Source organism: Uranotaenia lowii, chromosome 3 (assembly GCF_029784155.1).
Source record: "Uranotaenia lowii strain MFRU-FL chromosome 3, ASM2978415v1, whole genome shotgun sequence".
Lineage (NCBI taxonomy): Eukaryota > Metazoa > Arthropoda > Insecta > Diptera > Culicidae > Uranotaenia > Uranotaenia lowii.
This window is the reverse complement of record NC_073693.1, coordinates 5199232-5222823: the sequence shown is the minus strand read 5'-3', so window position 1 is coordinate 5222823 and position 23592 is coordinate 5199232. Positions and strand designations below refer to the sequence as shown.

At 34.6% G+C, this 23592-nt stretch overlaps 1 protein-coding gene across 9 annotated transcripts in view; it reads right to left on the bottom strand.

Moving 5' to 3' along the window:
* LOC129755935 (acid sphingomyelinase-like phosphodiesterase 3b) overlaps window positions 1-23592 on the bottom strand; it is a 193274-nt gene that overhangs the window by 13296 nt on the left and 156386 nt on the right. For all 9 annotated transcript variants that reach the window (XM_055752642.1, XM_055752643.1, XM_055752644.1 and 6 more), the window contains 3 exons: window positions 16460-16658; window positions 16268-16377; window positions 11102-11280 (listed from right to left, as the gene is read on the bottom strand). In XM_055752642.1, coding sequence (XP_055608617.1) covers window positions 11102-11280; window positions 16268-16377; window positions 16460-16658 — 488 coding nt within the window. The remainder of the gene's footprint in view (window positions 1-11101; window positions 11281-16267; window positions 16378-16459; window positions 16659-23592) is intronic.

Sequence of the window (23592 nt, the reverse complement as noted above, 5' to 3'; positions counted from 1 at the left end):
TCAATTTAATGTGCATCATATGCTTGAATTTTATTAAATTCACTTCCATGAAATATGGAATCCGACCAGAACATAGACTTATCGAGGTCCTGTTGCAGAGACAAACAGTTTGAATATTGTGATATTGAATGAACATTTTTAGATCGTCAGCGTAGAGCACTGATACAGAAACAATTAGTTCACGAAGGTCGTTCATAAATAAGTTTAACAGTTGTGGACCCATATGGCTCCCTTAAGGTACTCCGGAAGGAACAGTGGCTTTCTGGGATTTCATGTGACCCCCCTGTCTGACGAATTAAGTTTTTTCTCGGAGATGTGACTCGAGCCATTTTGCTAGTCAAGTTGGGAATCCCATTTTATCAAATTTGTCGATTAGTAGCTTCTGGGATAGCCCATCAAATGCCTTGGTAAAGTTCACTTATTAAGAATCTACTTGCTTCTTATTTGCGAGCCATCCGCTGATGGAGGTGACAAAACAATTTTACCAAATTTAACAAAGTTGGTCGTTTTTTTGCGAAATTCGTGCAGACATTTATTTATGATGAGAGACATTTGCATAATGAATTACATTTTCTTCTAACCGCAGGTTTCAAAACACAACTATTTTGGTGAAAGTCCTTGCCAGGCTAAAATTTATCCTAGGTTTGGTAAAAGGTATTATGCCAAATTTTGGCCAGATCGGATTACGGAAGTGATAAATATCACCCTAAAAAAGTAAGCCCATTTTTAAAGCCTTACAACTTTTTTATCTTAACTTGCATCGAAATGCAGTTGTTCGATGAATTATTTGTCATTTAGGCCTTAAGAAAAACCGTATTTAAAAGAAATTGGCCGAAGAAGGCCAAAGTTATTGATGAAAAACTGAATTTTTATGTTCCTCCCGAACCAAATATTTCAAAATCCCATACAAAGTTCAAGCTCGTTGAGCGATTTGGCATTAAAACTTGTACTACTTAGGCCTAGGAAGTTTGAAATTTCCCATGCAAATTTGGAGCAGTCTAATGGCCACCCATGGTTTAAAGTGTCATCACAAAATGTGTTGGTTTAAAACAATATCATTATATGATGATTGCATGACCACCGACTGTTTTGCGTGGACCAATATGAATGCCAACTAAATTATAGTATCCCTAGCCTGAAGTCTCCTTCCTCAACCGAGGCCTTCAACCCTAAAAATTATATCACACCTAGGATTTTTCGTTTGATTTAATTTCAGGAAATAAACTCCGGAAAACATCTTTCGCTAAAATGGAGTCAACAACAAATTGACCCGTAAAATTTAATTTATGCCTTCACACATTGCAACGAAATTGATAAAGCTCGCTTCGGTGACCCTTCCATAACTCGCTTCCCTCCTCCTTCGAATGAAGGAAAGGAATAAACTTTCTTCCAGCAAAGTGATGTCCCAGGTTCCCCGAAAACATGGCCGCCATCCGATCCGATCCCTTATCATGGCCACCCTTCTCGGGTACATATATCGGATTTGTCCAGAGCGATAAACTGCTAGGAAATACGATCCGATTCCCATTCCGGTTCACTTGCGCCAGACGAATTTTACTTCAACCCCTGCCCTCTCCAAGTAGTTATTATGGCTTCTTATGTGGGTTGTCGTGATGTGGTGATTCTTACATGTTGGGAGCACTTTGGGGAGCTTTGAATTCGACCGACCACTTTTGGCTAATGGAACGAAACCAATATTTATATTTATAAGTGGTTGGTATTGGAAGCTATCGATCCGAAAAAGTGGCTGACTTTTGGAAATGTTGGTTGAAAAGTTTTTCTTTGCCACTCAATTATGATTTTGGTTTCGTATTTCGGTTTCGAAATCATGAGAATCAATTCGAAAAAAGTAAATAAAGTACCAATCGAGTGTGTCGACATCCGTTAGGCCTCCGTGGCGTGAAATGTCCCCAAGGGTTAGTTTTATTTTTCTTCCTACAACTCTGATCCTCATGAATGCCTACGAACGACTATCAAAACCGATGGGCAGAAAGAGGCTTGCCCCAAATGCCGTCGTCGTTTCTCTAGCTTATTTATTCAAATCTGTTTTCACTTCCAGCCAAATCCCACACAATGACATGGCAAATAACTCAAGAGGCTGTAAATTCCCATAGTCCTTGTGTGGAAAATCAAGCCCATTCCCACACCCACTAGTACTGGGAATTCGAATCGGCATATACCAATGTACATTCCACCGGTTTGTGTTGGATTAGAGAGATCGATCGAGATGCTGCAAAGGATGGAAAAATGCCTCTGACCTTTCGGTTGGATTGACTTTACCACGTTTAAGCCCTCACAACCAACATCGATTCCCACTGAAGATGGGGATACAAAAAAAAAGAAAAACAACCCAACGCGTCCTGAATTTCAAAAAAGTCCACAGAGCCTCCTCGGCTGAAGAATTTTCCCCTCAGAGCGAGAAACCCCAAGATAAAGAGCAAAAATCCGTGTGCGTAATCTCAATGCCCGGTCCATTTGTGAGGGGAAAATTGGTGAAGCACAGCAAAGATGGAGGAAGAACGAACGAATCCCACATACACCGGATTCCGCAAAACCGCACAAACGAACGATTCCGGAATTTGGAAGTTGCTGGCTTTTGTTCGGTGATAAAACATTCCTCCCACTTTACGGGAAAGGCTCCGGTCGTATAACATGGTTTGGCTTCGCTTGGTTTGGTTTAGGGTTTCTTTTTTCTACTGTATGTCGGTGAGAAATGAAAAATGGATTACACCAGCCAAAGCCTAGGCGTATCGCAGTGAATTTGCGCGCACGGTAGAGGATTTTTTCTACCTCAAACAAATTTTGCTATATCTATTCAGGAGCTTAATCCACATTGTCGAGGGAAATAATGAGGCAGTTTAGAAGTTGAACAAATCTCAATCTGCCAAAGAAAACCGGAGAAAAAATAGGCTGAGTCAACAAGTTTAGAACAATGTAATATGCTAGCAAGGATCCCAGGTAGTCAAATATGGAAAGAAAGATTTGCGAAAATGTATCATTCAAATAAGCGATTCCCGATATCTGAAATTTAGTTTTAATAAAGTCGTTTAAAACAAAATGAAGCAACCATGAAGTAGGTAAAGGATAGAACTAAAGTCTGCAAAGCCAATGGCTATTTGATATATTAAGTACTGTATTCAAATGCATCCTATTATCCAAAATCCGAGAAACTCTCATCTTACTCAAGGCGTTCCCTAAAAATAGAATGGAATGCAATCTTTGCATTTCTATGCAATACGGCATGAAAATTTTGATTTTTACGATTTTCTTTGGTCACCCTTTTGGTGATATTTGATGATCGAAAAACTAAAGTGTTCATCTACTGGCTATTTTACCGGGAAATCTGACCCGCGAAAAATTGAAACAGAAGATTTGAACACTCCACTGTTGAATGGATATGCTTAAAATGAATCAAATTTAATAAAAAAAAAATAAAATAGCAGTTGTATTAGGTAACACTGAAGATAAATAAAATAAAATAAATTTAAATAAAACAAGCAAAACAAAGTCAGTCTTTGATCCATTCTTGTGAGTGACAGACGTGTCTGAGTGAATCTTTGAATTGAGATTCATAAGAATCGTAAAATCACGACAAAGGCGTGATTGGTAGAATACGGATGCCAGAATTTTTTCAGCACGTAGCTGAGCAGAGAAAATCCCTGCTCATATTTGTAAATGGGCTATAGTTCATTTCTGGATCGATAGGTCTGGCCAGAAAAAGAGGGCTATAGTTTCTTTAGTATAAGGTTTCAGTTGTTTCATTGGTTTAGTGATTCCGATTTTGACACCAATCGGGAAAAAATATGTAACGGAAGGTAGAACCTGAAAAATATTATTTCTCCGGTGGTTGTGTATGCAGGGTGTGTAGAGCATTTTTCATACTCCACACAAAGTAAAGGGTGGTGCTATAAGTTGAGGGTAGTGATTGGTTCGCTTATTATTATAATAAGAAGAAAAAAAGAAAAAGTTCATTCAGAAGAAATAAAAGGTAGTTGTGCTATTCACGAAAATAGTTCCCGAATATTGTATTGAAAAATGTGTAAATGGTAATCGAAAACGCCCTGGAGGTAAGGCCTCTATTTTGAGCTCATATGTTATGGTAGCTTTGTAAAGCAGTAAAATGGTAAGATTATCAAATATCTTTTTTTTTTTAAGAACAATCAATCAGCTTAAATCTGGCCAGGTATATACACGGATGCCGGAATAGCTGTTGTAAATTTATAAAATAACGCATTTTATAAATTTTAAACTAGCTTGGAAGATGATCGAAATATTCTTCCAATTTCAACACATGCATAGAAACGAAATACATACACCCCACAGCAGTTCACACGAAGCCATGGTATCGGGTATGTTGTACCATGCAATTGAGATTCGCCGAACTAATTATCTGAGGAATACATGGTGGAACATACTTTGATAGAACTGCGGTGAATCCGTGCACCCATGGTGGATTACCAACATACATACAACATACGTAGCTGAGCCGAGAAAATCCCGGCAATTTTAAATAGAAACCTGGCAAAATCTGGGCATTTGTTTTCAAAATTGACGACCAAAAATCCGGGCAGTGTCCGGGCAAATTTGTTCAAATTCAAAAATCAATCAACAAAAATCAGGAAAAAATAATTAAATTTTTTTTTTTTCAAATAAATCGATTTTAAATCGTAATTTAGGCTCCAAAAAAAACCTTTTATTTTTGTTAAACTAACAAAAAAAATCGTTTTGGAGGCATACATAGAAAACTGTAACAACAAAATTTGTATTTTTTTCTCTTTGATTTGCTAAATATTTAAAGCGAATAAATCCAGGCAAAACCCGGGCTTTTTCAATTAAATCCAGCCGGGCCGGGCTGGACTGTTCTCAAATTTTGTATAAAATATCCGGGTAAACCCGGATAAAACTTATGGTAGAATAAGAGCCGAGAGAGCAGATGGTCAAGACTGCTGCTACAATCAAAATTGTTTCTGATTCGGACTCTCGAAAAAGACGGATTGGTTTTAGGAGCGCAGGTTTTTATGCCTGTTGCGGCTGATTGTTTGATTTGATTTGGCCATCTTAGGAATTGGCTTAGGAAGTGCAGATTTTAAGGCTACTGCTGCTGATTGTTTGATTTGATTTTGCTTTTCGGTTGGAAAAGACAGAAATGCTTTGGAAGCGCAGATTTTTAAGTTCCTACTGATTGTTTGTTTTGGTTTTGCTTTCCGGTGGAAAACGACGGAAAGGATTTGGAAGCGCAGACGGATTTGGCTTAGGAAGTGCTGAAACTCTGTCTATAGGGTAAAGGAGCTGAACCGATAGAAGCTGAAATTCTTTGTCCGATGCCATCTTAAATTCTGAAATGAAGGCTTCCGTTCAACTTTTAACTGCCGGAAGTGACTAAAAAGCACATGAAACACCCACAATATAAAGGGTGGAAGAGCTCAATAAATAGTAGTCAAATCTCTCTTTCCGTCGCCTACTTAAAATCCAATATGGCGGCTTCCACTTAAGTTCAAAATGCTGTAAATAACTGAAAATCGCATGAACTTCCTACAATATGGAAATTATTGCGTGGAAGGGCTCAAAATGTACATGAAGAATGACAAAAATTCAACAAACATTGTCAAAAATTTGAATAAAGCACTGTTTTAAAATGAGACAAATTAATGACAAAAATACAACAAAACTTTGGCAAATATATGAAAAACTATGACTAAAATTTGACAATAAAATGACAAAAACCTAAAAGAGCTATGACAAACAAACGGCAAAAGAAAAAGTAGAAACATTGCATAAAATGCCGTAAAGTGAAGCAAAAAGTAACAAATATGACAAATATTACTCTGTTGTGTTATGAGCCTACTTGATTGAATGATTCAACTGAATCAAAGCAATCGAAAGATTCCTTTTAATTCAACCACGGTAAATGAAAAGTTCATATACCAGTATTTCGATAGCAACTAACTACCTTCTTCAGTGAACGTTTTCGATTGATGAATGTGTATCGTTCATTTTTCATTCACCGTGGTTGAATTAAAAGGAATCTTTCGATTGCTTTGATTCACACAAATATTACAAAATTATGAAAAAATAATTGACAAAAATAATGACCAATGTGATAAAAAAAAATATGAAGATGGATGTGATAAAAAAAATCCTGACAGATGTAAAATAAGGACAAATATATAAAAAAAAGAAATTTACAAATATATCATAATCATAACAAAAAAATTAAATTAAAATCACAAAAATCTGACACACAAATGATAAAACTTTTAAAAAACGATGACAAAGTTGGTCAATCTATGACAAATGTGCTAGAATATGACAAAGTTCTGGCAAAACCATGACAATAATATAACAAACTAGAGATGTACCGAATAGTGGTATTCGGCGAACGGCCAGATACCGAATATTGACCTTTTCAACTATTCGGCCAAACGAATATTCGGCTGAATATTCGGCCGAATATTCGGTTGAATATTCTGTTGAGTTTTCAATAGAAATACTTCTATTTCTACCGCTATTTCTAATAGAAATCTTCTATTTCAGTCATTTTATTGTCCCTCATGTTTTTAAGTTGATTATTTCCAACCAGATATATGAGATCTTTTTTAAATAGAGGTCTCTTTCATTTTCAAAATGTCACCATTAGCTCACCATCAGACATCAGATGGCTTGTAGCTTTTAGGATGTTAATCACAATAGAAATTGGATTCCAGTAAAATCTGGGACAAAACATGTCAAAACAGGTGTTGAACTATTTGAAATAGCTGTCTAATGTCTAATTTTTGCTACATGTTATCAAAATAGTTCACAAAAAGAACGATGATCTCTAATCTTAAGCATACAATACTTTCTACGACACTTATCTACACTTCCGGGTCTGAACGATTTTATGAAAAACTTATAAAAAATAGGGAAAATATGAACAGAAACAAGGCATTACATTCAAACATACAAGACGAAAAAGAAATAAAATTACTTGAAATTTAAAGTTTTCATCGAATTACAACAGCAGTGTTCAAATTGAAACAAACGAATAAGTTTACTCTAAAAAATCGTTTTGTAATAGAAAATTTAAATTTTTTTAAAGACATTTGATTTTCTTTAATTTGATTTAGCAAAAAAAAACCTAATAAACCTGGATAAAATCCAGAATGTTTAAAAAAATATATGGCCATCCCGGTCAGATTTAACTCGAATTTTTTATTTGGTTTATGGGCAAGCCTGGATGTATAAAGAATATTTGGAATAATCGATCAACAAGCTATCTACAGTGAAAAAACACGGATTTATCTAAAATGTTTTAATGGAACCATAAGTTTTTGATGATTTTGGTGGATTTTCAACATAAATTTTGGATATATTATAAATTATCAAGCATCAGTTGAAAAATTTGAGAAGTCTGTTTTTGTATATATTTGAAGAAAAAAATATTCGGCCTATTCGGCCGAATACCTAGCTCAACTATTCGGTGAATATTCGGCTTAACGGTTTTTTGGCGGTATTCGGCCGACCGAATATTCGGTACATCTCTATAACAAACATATGAAAATATAATTACAAAAATCTGACAAAGTTATGAAGAATGGTATAAACATATAAAAAAATTCTGAAAAGATACATATGTCAAAAAAAAAACAAAATGATGACAAACATTACAATAAAATGACAAATATCCAACAAAAATATGAATAAGTTCTTACGAAACGTTTATGAAAATAAAACAAAATAATGACAAAAATCTGACAGAATAAAAAAGAATGGAATAAAAATATAAAAAAAAATTCTGACAAAAATATGTTAAAAATATAACAAAATGATGAAAAAAACGACAGTAAAATGACAAATATTTGACAAAATAATGCAAAACCCATAAAAATTATAATGAAAAATATGACAAAAATATAACGAAATAATGGCAAAAAGGGCTTGTGATATATTAAGGTTGCCAAATTTTTTTTAGCACGTATCCGGGTCAGACAAAACCGGACAATTTTATTGAAAAAAAATGGCTTAATTCGGGCTTCGATTTCAAAATTGGCGACCAAAAATCCAGGCAAAATCTGGCAATTTTTTATCAAAATCCATAATTAACTCAACAAAAATCAAGAAAAAAAATATTTATTTTTTCATACTTTTCATATTTTTGTCATAATTTTGTCATATTTAAGTCATTTTTGTGGAATTTTTATCACTTTTGTAATATGTTTTTTTTTAATATTGTCCGATGCTGGAATTTTATTGGCAAATTTTGCCAGATTTGTTATTATTTTTTGTTATAATAGTTCTCAGTTTTTACCACATTTGTCATATCTTTCATGATGTTTGTCAAAAAAAATTTTCGAGTTTTATCATTATTATAATTTTTTTGTCAATTTTTTATTAGTTTTCTCGATGTTTTTTTGTGAAATTTCTGCCATTTGTAATATTTTTATTTAATTTTTGTATACTTTGGTCATGGTTTTGTGATTTTATAGTCAGATTTATCAAATTTTCGTCATCTTTTCTTTTGTCTTAAATTTGTTATATTTTTGTCACTTTTTTTTTATAGATTTTTGTCATGCGATTTCCAGTCATTTACAATATTTTAAAGTTGAGAAGAAGCCGCTATATTGGATTTTTAGTTGGGGTACCATAGCGGAATTCGACTTCTACTAATTGATTTTTTTTTCTCCCTATACCCATTTTTTTTAATATATATCTTTTTTATAGGAAATCACCCATTAAGGTCGTTCTTCCTCAATCTAGGTTGTGTTCCGCTAAACCCATATTGTGGGTCTTACGTTTCAATTTTAGATCGTCAATTTTCCGTTTGAAACGTCATTTTTTTTTCTAAACATCAATGGAATCAATCAATAGATTTAAAAAAAGTCTTTTCTACAAGTATTTTGTCAATTTTCTATGACCTCCTAATTCGGAATTATTGCATTTTAAAAAATATGACTTTTTGAAAATTCTTAAAAAAATGTGTGAGGGTCCAGGAAAGAGGGATGGGTGGGGCATTCTCAAATATTCTAGATTTGTATTGAAGACCTCATCGAGTCTATCAGCTAAGTTTGGCAAATTTCGAATAAGTTTTTTTTTACCGCTGTGTATATGGAAAATTGGGCAAGATTCGAAGTCTACAGCTAGCACTGTGTAAGCAACACTTCTTTAGGCACTAGCAGTGAAGTCAGTTGAATAGGTTGTTTTTTATTATCAAAGGACCAACCCCTATTCAATTCAGTTTTTCATTGTAAAATTTCCTTTAAAGATTTTATAAATTGGCACAAAACAGGATCAGTTCCACAGAAGAAACATAAATGATGTTGATTTTTTAAAACAAAATATTAAATTTTCCCATACAAATATAACAGCTCAAATTGACTCATGTAAAAGTTACTCAAAATTTCTGCAAAAAATCATGGATGAGTTTTGAACCAAAACGGAGCGTTTTAGACCCCTGGGTTCGAGAAATTCAAAAATTACCCCAAATCGGTGCAGTCTGATGTGGCACGCCTTATTGTGCATCAATTTTATTTATCAACCATGGTTGGCTAATGAAAAAAAAAACTATCAGCGTCCGAGAATCGAACTCTAGTCCTCCGAGCTATCACCTAGCTTTTCCTTTACGCCGATCCATCAAATAATAAAATAGACTGTAGCTCTGTAATTCGATTTAGATAAATCGAGATGAGCTTAGTGCAAGATTCTCCGAAAGATGTTCCACGTGTCTCGCTTAATGGTGCTGTTTTCGCCCCTTTTCAGCAAGTTAAAGGAACAACTCATTTTTAAAATAATTATAGAATATAGTGTATAGTATAATAAAATTATAACTTTAACGACGATTTTAAAACGTCTCTAATAAAATAAAAAAAAACTTTAACGACGGCGTAACCTGAGAAACAATACATAAAACAATTATGTGTATATTACCACCTTTTAAGCCAAAAAATAGGAACTAATGAACTTTATTTTTGAATGATAATTTATTTTTCAAAACAAGTATCCAAAAAAAGAGGGATGCTCGATACGTCCTTAATTCCTTAGAAGTTATCCCATTCGTTTTAAAAAAAATCTTATTTCATAAAAACACTGCTGAATGCATGAGTTGAGCTCAAAACAGCTTCACAATTAACCGTATTCTTCTAAAATCCAAGACATTTAATTATCAAATGATTGTTTGCATGTCAACATACAAACTTTTCTGCAAATCAATTATCGTTGAAAATTTGAATAATCCTTTTTTTGTTTCATCCTTATGTCTATTTTGAACCGCTCAACGATGCCCGTCACGTAAACAACTTATTTTTATTATTTTGCAAAACGCGTCGTTTGGTGGGTACTTGTCACTTTTCGGCGATATTTTTCAATATACTCTCAGAAGTGCTCGCTTGATTCATCAATGAAAATTGATCATCAGCCGCCAATCGACAGTTTTCCAATAGCTGAGCTGAGGCGTGCGGTTTTGAATGGCCGCAGCGAAAAATAACAAAATCCCGCAAAGTCGATTGCTCGGAAGGACGAACGACGGTGGCAAATTGGGTTCAGTGGAAAGGGAAGATGGGATTTTTCGAAAATGGTTTTCCAAAGAGGCTTCTGCCAGAAATCGGTGGCACAAATCTCGTTCTCGTGCCAATTGAGGACAATCTGATGATACGGGAAGGACGTGAGCTGCGGTTCAATCGAAGCTTGGCGAGGCAAAACGGGAGGCGAGAGAGCGTAATTGATGAAAAATTGGCAGTACATTGTATCGGAATGCGAGATCCATTCGAGGGGAATTTTAAATTGGGTTCTGCCGTCTTGCGTTTTGGTATTTGCTGCTTCTTCCCGTTTTGAGCATCCACCGAGGCGGAAACAGGATTGTTGTTCGATTTGTTCGCTTTGATGATGGAGGGATTATGCTGAATTGGGCCAAAGGACGATTATAAGCTTTTGTGGAGAAACATTCCTGCAAATTGGCACTATGGGATTGTTTGTTGATTTGGAAAGTTTAGTTTACACTCCGAAATAAATTAATGACAATTCAAATGGCTGTATCAAATTCAAACAATCTTTGATGAATGGTATTTAAAAACAAAGACATTGACATTGAAAGATGGATTTTCATAAATGATGAAGGTAAACAACTTACTTTGCAAACTGGGTGTCCTCGCCGTTGGTAAACCGATCAGCCAGATTGTGCAACGCCATGGCCGACACTTCCCCGAGGCCGTAATAGTGCGTCGTTAGGTTGTACTCGGGCTGCCAAATGGCCTCCCCCTGCAGGTTAGCCTGCTCCAGATCCAGATAGTACTGGGTGTAGTCTAGGACCTTTAAATGAACAGAATGAGAAAGAAAAGCAAATTAATTTTTATTTTGGATAATTGAATTGAATTGATCTTTTTGTAGTAAAAACCTGGTTTCTTTCAATGGTACCTACACCTGATTTTTCCAACATTTTATTCGATAAGTTAAGTTGAAAATTTATTTCCTTGATTTTTCATTACAATTTTTTTATTTAAAAATTAATGGTAAAATATGAATAGTAAAATTCTTGAAGACCGACAGTAATTCGGACTTCTGGGAATATACAAATGTATGTTGTTTATATTTTTACGTTCTGTGATACAAGGTAAATTATTGGGAATCTTTAGAATTGAGGAAATCTCAGTATTTTAAAAGCACAAATCAAAACGTATTGCAGTTTTCATCAAAATTATAAAATTTTATGATAATCTCTAAGTAATGTTAGAAGCAGTTAAACTAAACAATATCTATCTCTACGGCATTTCATTTCTAAAACTGGAACATTCTTGCAAAATCCATTGCAACAGCTGTTGAATAACGTTATGTCGTTTTGTCCTTAAATACACGTATGAGCAGCGGTCCAGGTCATAGGGAATAAACACTTGTCGCTTTGTATCGCTATTGGAAACAGGACGTGGAATTAGGAAATTCATTTTTTTCTCTAAGATTATCAACAAACGAATCGAATCTGCCTAAGATCTGTAGTACCGTACAGCATTTTCGAGGCAGAAGATTCTCCGCGAACCGCTGCTCTCAATCCAAGAACAACAAGGGGTAATGCATCTGTCCAAGCTGCTTTGTATGATTTCAGACTTGTTTTCAGAAGTCTGTGCCAGCATTCAATCAAGCCATTGCGCATTGACTTGGGGATGGTACGGCGTTGTACTCGTTCTAATCTTAATAGAAGGAACAATTCTTTCATAAGCAGTGATTCGAATTGTCTTCCTTGATCCAAAGTCAATATCTCATGAGTTCCAAATCTAGCCACCAATGTTTCTACAAATACTTTAGCTACGGTTTCGGCTGTTAGGTATATCGGACATATCTAAAGCTTCTGGCCATCTGCTTAAGCGATCGATCATGATAAGAATGTAGCGCATTCCGTTCTTCGATATTGGAAAACGATCTACGATGTCTCTGTGGACGTGCTCGAACTTTTCGTCGGGAAGTTGTATTTTGGCTGGTTGCGATTTGGTATATCTGGTTACCATGCTCATTCGGCACTCTACTCAAGCGCGTACTCATTTCAAGATTTCTTTTTTTTACTCCAGGCCAAACGTATTTTTTTATCGGTGCTTGTGTCGCCTTGATTCCAGAATATGCTATTCCGTGAATTTGGTTGAAAATAATTTTTTGATAGGATTGAGGAACACAAACTCATGACTCACCGCTTTGAAATTTGCAAAGAAGCTCTATCCCTGATCGAGGATTTCATGATTTTCGAATATCAGGATTAGACTTCTACCAAGCTTGTAATTGTTGGTCCTGTTACTGTTCACCGAAGTCACAATAACCGATGTTCGGTGGTATACAAACTGCTTCGATTCTAGAAAAGACGTCTGTAGGAATATTGTCAGCCCTGGCAATATGTAGGATTTCAGTAGTGTATTCGCTGACGTAGTTAAGAAGCCTCTGCTCTCGCGGTGTTAGCTTGTTCGGATCCTGTTTTAAAGCAAAGGTGAGGGGCTTATGGTCAGTAAAAATTATCAGATTATGCCCTTCTATCACATCCTTAAAATGCTTCACACCAAGGTATTTTGCCAGTAACTCCCTATCGTGAGTTGAATATCGTTTTTCTCGTTCGCGGAAAGAAAGTTGTTGCAAACCAGCGTCTGCTGCCAAATCGGATGCATCCACCATCAATGAAAGCTGGGCTTTCGAGTCGTAATAATCTAGAGCAATAGCTTCTATCAGGGAATTTTTGAACTCGCAGAATGCTTTTTCAGCTTCTTCCGTCCACGCAATCGGTGTATTGAGTTTCGGCTGCATGCGGAAGAAAGCGACGCGGGTAGTAATTAGTTGAAGCGAGAAAACGTATCAGTTCTTGCACTGTGTTCGGCTTACCAAAGTCTGTGACAGCAGAAACTTTTTCAGGAACGATTTTGCATCCCTTATTCGTAATAAGCTGTCCCACAAATCGCACCTCTAGCTTGCCGACTTGACATTTATCAGTATTAATTTAAAGCCAATTTTATCTCAACTTTTGAAAGACTTGCCTCAGATGATATTTGTGCTCTTCCATGGATGAAGGCGCGTTGAGTAAGTTATTCAGATATCCTGCTACAAATGGCAAATCGAAGAAAATGTTGTTGATGACGCGTTGAAAGGTTTGATCTGAATTCTTAAGCCCAGATGGAATCACGAGCAACTCATATAGACCTAGTAGCGTGATTATTGTTGTTTTCTCGACATCCTTTCAATGCATCGGGATCTGGTAATATGCTCACTCCAAATCGATAATATGTGACAGAGGGTACCGATCACTTAACGTAGAATCATTCAGATTTTTATAATCACCCACTTATCTAAACTTCACGTTACCATTCTGTAAGGTTATTTGTGCTAGATGTACTGGACTAGAATGCGGGCTTTTTGAGGGTCAAATGTATCCTAGTTCCATGAAGAGCTTAAGTTCTTCACGAAGCGCCTCCAGCTTATGCAATGGAAGCTTTCGAAATTTGGCATGACATGGAGGGCCTTGGACATGAATAGTGTGTTTGACGCTGTGATGGACTTCTTGGTTAGGGAGACATGGTCTTGTGACGTCGGAAAACTCGCTTAATAAACTGCCAAATTTACAACGAACGCTCCGTCTAGAATTAAATTAACTTGTCCGTGTGCTTTTAAATTTGTTTTTTTTTTATCAACTAAGTTCTCACCTCGTGAATCGATCATCAGGTCGTATTAGTTCAAAAAATCTGTGCCTAGAATAGGTGACGTGATGTCAGCTATGGTAGATCATCAGGGAAAATCTCTACGCAACCCGAAAGTTGGCTTGTAGATTTGTAGATTGCCATACGTTGAGATGCGGGAGCCGTTGGCAGCGTACAAATTCAGGCCTGTAGATGGTGTTTCCTTTTGACTTAGCGAGCACGGCAGAACCGACAGATCTGCGACAGTGTCGACCAGAAATTTGTAGTTTGTTGCTGGATCGTGGATGATAAGGTGGGATTGATTAAAACTGCTGCATTCGGTTGCAGCTGTACTAGTTTTGTGATTAAAACTGACAGGGCTGGCAACAGCTTGAAGCATTTGGACCAAACCTTCGATAATAAAAACAACAACGGTGATCACCGGAGTTGCTTCAGGCATTTCACTGGTTGCTGTAATTTCTTACGAGAGCTGCTCTGCCGCTCATAGCAAGTCCGTCCCATTTGCGTTTTTGTTGAAGTGAGAAAAATGGCATTGAAAAATCGTAAAAAGTCCAACGCTAATTCGGCACTTGTATGCGTTTTTTATCAAAGTAATCAACAGAATCTGTCACTGCTACGGCCAGTGAAAGATTTTCGCTTTATGAGGATTATTTTTTTGTTTTGATTCTGTTGAAAATCATTTGCTGGGCCCTTTTGGCTGTGGGACCGACTTGCGATGATTTATGCCATATGGGACCGACTTGCGATCATTTGTGTAATGGGACAAAATTTCTTGAGGTTTTTTTCGAAGTTCATCAGAACAAAGTACTAAAAAAAGTTTTCTCTTGAAACTACAGATGAAACTAAAGTGTTTCCAGGGATAAACTGAAAAATGATGAAAACGCAAATGGGACGGACTTGCTATGAGCGGCAGTAGCTGCGGTCTTGACGCAAAGCCGAAATTCGATTGATAATGCCGAAATTTGTTCACGTAGCTCTGACAACTCAGATTTGTTGCTCCTGCTTTCGTCGATAACTGCAGAAGATGTATAACGAATTTTCGCAATGTCTGCAAGCTTATCCGCCTGTTCAGCTAGTTGTGACAGCTGCAGAGTTTCCTTGGAAATTTTGAGCACGGCTTGTGTTGTTTTCGGAAGCTGTTGTAGCTATAGGGACTTCAGAATTGAAGTTTCTGGCCAGATCTCGCATTTCCCGCAGTAGATGAGATGGCTTGCGGTCACCTAATTCACATCCTCTTAGGAGCTGCTGTTTTCGGTTTTGTTCGCTGACGTTGTACTCCTCAAGAATCTTTTCCGAAGGAACTACCGACAGATCCCGAAATATCCGAGTAGCACGCAAGTATCTTAGAATCAATTGCTGATAGAACATGGAAACCTTCCTGAATGATGCCAGCCAAAGTAAACTGAGCTTCCACTTGGGCGAACCAAAGTGCTGGATTGCGTTTCCAGAAAAAAATTTTGATGCTGAAAAGCGCCTGTTTATTATTTAACAATTACTTGGTTAGGTTTTGTTCTGTTCTAACACGTTCTTGCAGATTCATGCGTGTTATTTCGCTCAAATGTCGTTAATGTTTTTAAAGCTGATAGATAATAATTGTTCGATTAATAGTTGTCATGAAAAAAGTCGACATATCTGAATTAGATTTTTGGTAGTTTCCATCGATAGAACAACATTTTTCAGCGAATTTCAGTCTTCCTCCCCTGGATCATACCAAGAGATGATAGACTAAGGGTTTGTTTCTTACTTAATTATATAAACATCATATATTGATCTGTACTAAAAAGGTAGTGAACCTATTCTGTTACTCATTAATATGCATACCAATTTCATATTTCAAGACATTGCTAAAAAATCAGTGAAATAGTTCGGTCGGAATCGTAAAGTTGCGAAGACAATGAAGTTGTTATCGCACCTTGTTGGCATAATTTTAAAAATCACTCACCCTCTAGAATTTTCTCATTAGTTATTCGAGGGGCTAAACGAGCTAGAACTATTCTGGACCCGACTTTCAGGATTTAAGTTTGGTTCTCATCAATAATGCTTCTATTTTGATTTGATTACTTAGAAAGAGGTTTCAATATTAGCTTACCGATTTTTCTCAAGCTTATTTCTCATAACAAAATGTGAACAACTCTTACCTGTCCAGTATCGGTATCAAATTTGTATAACCTCATGGCCGGGTTGTTCGAGTCACTCATTCTTCGAGGTGTTATCGAAGGGGCAATCATCATCCACGAAACGGGTTTACCTGTTATAAATTGAATTAGAAAGGTAGTTTTGCGGTTACTCAAAGAACCAACCAGACACCAATTCAACTGTCAACAACTCACCGTTATCACTGTACACAACCCGGAACGAGTCGGAATGCAGATGGCCGAAGAACTGGCCCTGGATGATGGACGAGTACTTCTTGACCAGCCGCAGATACCGGGCGTTGTTCTTTTCGGTGAAGCTCGTGTGGCCGTACGGCATCGGATGCCCATAATGGCGCTCGTCCGACCCCGGTGGTATGTGTCCTACTATATATACCTGCGGAATAGAAAGAACCGGAAAGAATGAAATAAAAAGTCACAAATTAGTGAAACACTCCCGGAAGTGGAACGACAAAAAAAACACAACTCGATTAAAACTGTAATCGAATAAAATCGTTTGATGTGGCGTATTTGATTTTTTTTTTATTTTATGAAACACTATCTCTCAATCAGTCCCGAATAGAAGAATTCAATTATGGTCCATTAAATTGAAGATGGCTTTTATCTCTTTCTGGGGATAAAAGTGGATGGAAAACACCAAAACACAGATGAAAGTCCAAACCCGATCAAAAAAGGATCTCATTCCTCATCGGAAACAGGAGCATAATAAAACGAAATGGACAAAGTTTCAAACACCACACCAACAACCTCACCGGTATGAGAACATCATTTGATAGGCCGAAGCCTGGATTTTCGGACAGGAAAATCGAAACTAACAGAGTGCAACCTAAAACAACATCTTCTCTCATGCCTTCGAATGACATCAAAAGGAAGGCCTTCTATAAAATCTTGGGGGTGAAAACAGGAGCTGCGATGTCCGAATATGATCGAAGGGACGCTTTGGGGGTGAAGCGGGAAGAAGAGGGTATCAATAAAAATGAAATAAAATCCAATGGGTATCGATTTTGCGAATGATTTTCTTGTTGAGGCTGGTCGAAATTTGCAATTTTCCAGAATTTTTTTTAATCTTACAAACTTTTCAAAAAATAGAAAATTATATTTATTTTCTAATTTTCAAGAACCTTTTACCTTTTGAAGCTTCAATATAAAATTTAAAATGTATGAAGAGATTTTTGCCAAATTTTGCTAAGTAAATTGAAACATATTTAACCAATATTTACCGCAGTAGATTTCTTCGTAAAACGAAAAGGAGCGGACAAAATGGAAGCACTAATTCGAGAAATTCGTGTAATTCGTCATTGCGTGTATTCCGGACACGACTTAATCAGGGGTGCCAGATAGAATAAATTTATTTTTTTTCTTTCTATTCTTGCAGCATAGAAATTTTAGAAACTTGAACACAAAAAAAGATGAAAATATGTTTTAAGAAAATTTGTAGATTTTTGAAAACTTTAACCTACAAAATGTGTATTAGAGCAATTATTATCTAAAATTTTTTAATGAGGTTTTATTGTTGATCATCATATGCTCAGTTGATTTGAGATTGTACGTGCTATAATACTTCATTTTCGAATCACATGATTTTGAAAAACTGCTAAACTTGACATGTTTGACAATGTTTGAAAAATAACAGTTTAGAAAAATAATAACTATTTATTCTGTCGACATATTATACCCGAGACGTAGCATCATTTTTATATACTAGATGACGGATTAGTTATTAAAGTTAAACTCAAGTTATTCAAATTTAATAAAAAAAAGCCTATTGCGGATTATTTAAGGTTGCCAGATTTTTTTCAGAACGTATCCGGGCAGAAATCTTCGGGCAATTTATAAAAACCTGGCAAAATTCGAGCATTTGATTTCAAAATTGACAACCAAAAATCCATGCAATATCCGGGCAAATTTTATCAAAACCCAGAAGTTGCTCAACAAAAATCAAGAAAAAAATTAAATAAAATTTTTTTTCGTCAAAACTCATAGACAGATTTAATGATTATTTTAATTAAAAAAAAATCGTTAAATTTCGTTTAACATATAAAGAATTTACAATAAAATTTGTTTTTTTTTTGTTTGATTTGCCAGAAAAAGTGAAAAAATATGGGTGAAATCCGGGCATTTTTTAATGATATCCGCAACCGAGTCGGACGAGCTGTTCATAAATTTTGTATTAAATATCCGGGCAAATGCGGAGAAAACCGGGCAATCCGGCAACCTTAGGTAAGGGTATATTAAATTTTAATATCTATGTTCTAGTTAGAGGTACAAAAAAAACTTATGAAAAACAATTTTCAAATTCAAGCTCAGAATCGCCAAAAACGCTTCTTAAACCCAGAAAACGCATTCTAAAGTTGTGATCCCAAATTAAACTCAGAATTCCGAAAACGCTTCTTAAGCTCAGAAAACACGTTTTAAAGTTGTGATCCCAAATTAAGCTCAGAATCCCAAAAAACGTTGTTTTAAAGTTGTGATCCCAAATTAATCTTAGAATCCTGAAAAAACGCATTTAAAGCTCAGAAAACACATTTTAAAGTTGTGATTCCAAATTAAGCTCAGAAGTCCGAAAAGACGTTTTCCAAGCCCAGAAAACGCATTTCAAAGTTGTGATCTCAAATTGAGCTCAGAATCCTGAAAAACGCTTCTAAAGGCCAGAAAATGCATTTAAAAGTTGTGATCCCAAATTAAACTCGGAATCCCGAAAAAACGCTTCTTAAGCACAGAAAACGCATTCTGAAGTTGTGATCCCAAATTAAGCTCAGAATCCTGAAAAGACGCTTCTTAAGTTCAAAAAACACATTTTAAAGTTGTGATCCCAAACTAAGCTCAGAATATCGAAAAAAAAAACTCTTCTAAAGTGCAGAAAACGCATTTTAAAGTTGTGATCCCAAATTAAGCTCAAAATCAAGAAAAAAAAAACGCATCTTAAACCCAGAAAACGCATTTTAAAGCCGTGATCCGAAATTAAGGTCATAATTCCGAAAAGACGCTTCTTTTGCCCAGAAAACGTATTTTAAAGTTGTGATCCTTATTAAGCTCAAAATCTCTGAAAGACGCTTCTTAAGCTCAGAAAACACAATTTAAAGTTGTGATCCCAAATTAAGCTCGGAATCCCGAAAAACGCTTCTGAAGCCCAGAAAACAGATTTTAAAGTTGTGATACCAAATTGAGCTCCGCGACGATTTTGGGTCAAACTATGTTGTAGATTTTATCATGGCGATTTTGAATTTTCTTTCCGAATCTGAGTTCTGCATTTTGAACCTGAATAAAAATTTCGAATTGCTAAGTTGAAATCAATTTCTGAATCTAAATTCCAAAAAAAAAAAATCCAAAAATTAAGAACAGTCAGAATTCTTAACAAGAAATTCTTATGGAACTTTCTTAATGTTCAATTGTGAATAAGAATTAAGAGTAAAAATTTCAAATCCAAATCTTAAAAATGGAATGTTATTTTAAATATTTTCTTAAAATATTCCGGAATGATGAGCTTAGAACATGGAAAATAAATCTAATTTACGTTTTATAAACAAAACCAAGATTGGAATCAGGATTTTTTCCCAATGATGAAACGAACTGAAAATCAAGTATAATAAACTGAATACAGATTCCATCATCCGGTCATGGGCAACAAATTTAGATTTAAAATAAAATTGGAACCAGAACATCGGAAATGATCAAAACCTAAGCTCAATGTTTTCTGCACTTATCAGGGCAGGGCAAATTCGATCTTTTTTATTTTAAAATCTTGCAAAATCCGCATGGTTTTAACCCAAATACTCAGGTAAATTTAGGAATTCCTTAATTCAAATCAAGAAGAAAAAAAACTCGAAAAGTTTTTTTTTTCATTGAAACACATAAACCAGTTTATTTGGATAAACTTTGTTTAAAAATTGATTTGGACACAAAATACATAATTGTTATCACGAACTTTGAATTTTCCTTGGATTTTGCAAATAAACTGAAATTATTCGGAAAAAATCCGAGAAATCAGGCATCCTTCGTGAGACTAATCTTATTAAAAAATTCGAAATCGGAGACTTAGGACTGTACCCGAAATTCATGCACCAACTTCTTTTGTGAATAATTTTTGGTAGCGTTTTTCGAAAACAGTCTTTAAATATCCATCAACAAGTGAGACAATTTTTGAAAATCTGTAGTAGAACTGTGGGCCTGGAATAAGATTTCGAGGTTTAGGCCTTAGTTCTGAGTCAAGATTGTTACTCTTGATTCACTTTAGCCGTTTATCAAAATTTGATTAGGAATTAAAAATTTTGAGTTTAGAGAAGATTGTTTTGCTTGACATTTACGGACACTCAGGAGGGGGGGGGGGTTCAACCCCTAAAAAGCTCTTCCCCCCATTTGTTTTTTACCGAAGACTGCGAGACAATTTGACTTTTCCCAGAATGCAGAAATCCTAGTAAAAAAAAAGAGTTTAAAAAAATTTTCATTCCTTTAAATTATGTGAACAATTCATTTTGGTTAAAAATTTCTCATGTTTACAGAACGAGGAAAGTAAAAAAAACTTCCGGGAAACTTGGAGCACCAAAATAAGTAAAATAAGATCTGAAATTCTTTGCACCACGGGAAAATGTTGTTGCCTTGTGTTATTTTCCAGAACATCTTCGAATGAGAATTGAGCATTCAAACGAATAAGAAATACAAAATAAAATTGAGACCAAAATGATTTTTATTAACAATATTTAGCACTAGCTGATCCGGTGTGCTTTGCAACACCTTCTTAATAATATTTGTCTTTCGTTCAACTCAGAACTTAACTCGGAACTTCTATGTAACAGAATTTTTTTATAAAAAAAAATTAATTTTTTGAAATAAGAAATAATTAAATTTTTTTTTAAATGTCTGATTTTGAATTCATTTTTATTTCAACTTCAAAAACTGATTGATTGGCTCAGTTTTCGAAATTCTGTGATAAAGAAAAATATATCTTTAAATTGAAAACGACATTTCTTTCATTTTCGAAAAACAGCGACCCATTTCAAGTATTCCCAGTATAGATCTGAGTTTATGAATTTTAGTTTTGAAAAAAATCGTTGATCTTTGATTGAAAGAATTCGGAAATGAATTTACCGCAACCCTCGGCATAGAGAATAGCCTTCAAATCTCCAAAACTAATGGTCATGAGATCGAATCCCGGTCACGGTAAACATATTTTTCACTATCTGTAGTTGGTTGGTGGTTTTTCGAAGAAATATCGAGTTTAATAAAGACCCTTTACGTGGTTGTTTTCGTCAAAAGAGAAAAATACTGTGTGAGTTCAACCTTCAACAATTGATATTGCTTTTTTGCTATCATCATTTATCTAAATACTAATATTTTAGAAATGTTTGAAAATTCTTTACTTTTTTTAATTATTACATTTCTGTTATTCAATATTCAAAAAAAACTTTTGGTTTGGCTTGCTGTTTGTTGAATTGAGACGAATTTCTAACATTGTCAATTGTAGTTTAATAGTGGCTCCATAGAGTCTTATTTCAATTATTTTTTTTTAATATTTAATTTAAAACATTGGAAAGTTGAAAAGACCAACATTTTGGCTATACGTTAAACTAACGAAAAAACGAAATTGGATAATTTTACGTTGAACTTTCAGATTAAAAATCTTCAGGAGCCAACAGGTATAGGTTTGGCTTTACTTTTGGTTTATTTCTTAACAGTCTCCCGTAGTTTAATGAATAAGAAGTGAGTGTAAATGGGCGTCAATTGAATTATCACATTATAAAATGTGATTTGTTTACCAAACTAAGTGATGTTTCTAATATATTGTTTTAGTAGATTGTATGTTAGAACACAGTAAAAATTTACTTAGAAAATTCTCTTACAAACATGGTAATGACGTATAAAAAAAAAACAAACATATTTAATCAAAACTTATCTATCAAAACAAACCATGACCAGTTTGTTGCAAATCACTTGAAATTTGTTCAATTTTTGTAAAATCATATATTGGTTTTGTATGGAAGCATCCACACCAGTTTGAAGAGAATTTCAAATCTGTTTATGATCTCATTACATCAAAACTTACATGTGTTCCGAACTTGATCAAAGCCACATTAAAATTGTTCCATTTCTCTTTCTATCATTTATTATACGAATTCGTATGGGAACACTCCTTCCATTTTTTTTTCTTAAAACAATAAGTGGTCTTACAGTTCAATAAATTGTCAAATTATAGCATGGCATGTCTATCAATGTGATAAATCAAGTTATTACGTCAAAATAAGTTAAGTAGCAAGTTCGACACAAATCTCTTAAAACTTTTTGCATATTTTAATAACTCACGGTATTTTTATAAAAGAGCCAAACCAAAACTTGTGAAATGTGTAACGATCTCTTGAAAATTATTAGAGCTTTGTCTTCTTTATGTTTATTTTAAATATAAGGCTCCTTTCACAAAAACGAAAAACGCCTTATAATATTCCAAATCATTTTGTCACTTAACAACATAGATGTGTACCATATTTGATAACAATTGTTTAAAAATTGTTCGAGTTCTGTCACAATTTCAATGGATTTTTCATGAGACCCCCCTCTTCCTTTAAAAAATGGAAATAGGGTTTCATATAACAAATCATATAAATATGTTAAAACATCCGAATTTTTTATGCGATTTATAGCTTTAATAAGATTTCAGAAAAAAGTCAGATTCAAGTTTGATTTCGTTACCAAATTTTTATTTCAGTCATCCGATTATATGTTTCGAATCCAAGATAAGAAATAAAACTTGAATGTTGAATAACGGAATTCTCGTATAATCTGAAATTCAACATCCGTCAAACTGAAAATCTCAAATTTCATAACACAAAAAAGATAAAAATATTTTATCCAGACTGTTCTAAGTCAAACTCCATGGTTAATCTGAAGATTCATGATTTAAGGCAAATTATTTTAATTGCGACTTATATCCTTATGCCTGAATGCTGCGTTTCTGTTGCATTTCTTAAAAAAAAAGTCATCAATTTTAGAACGTAAAGTGATTTAGATCTTTAAAAATCATTAAAATGTTTCAAAACGTTCAAATTTGTTATTAATAATGGATTATTTGAAGCTGGAAATTCATTTTTAACTGCTGATTATTGAGTAGTTGAAAAAAAAACTTTTTTGAAAATAAATGGCAGATTGAAAATTATGCTTCACATTTAAATAGTTTTTAATAAAAATCTTCAAAACAAAAAATTTCTCGTTTATTGAAATTTTAATTAAAATGTAAAAAAAAATTCCAACTGTAAACGCTTTCGCTGGTTAGAAATTGAAACTGGAAATGCTTTGATATTAAGAAACTTTCTTTCAGGGAG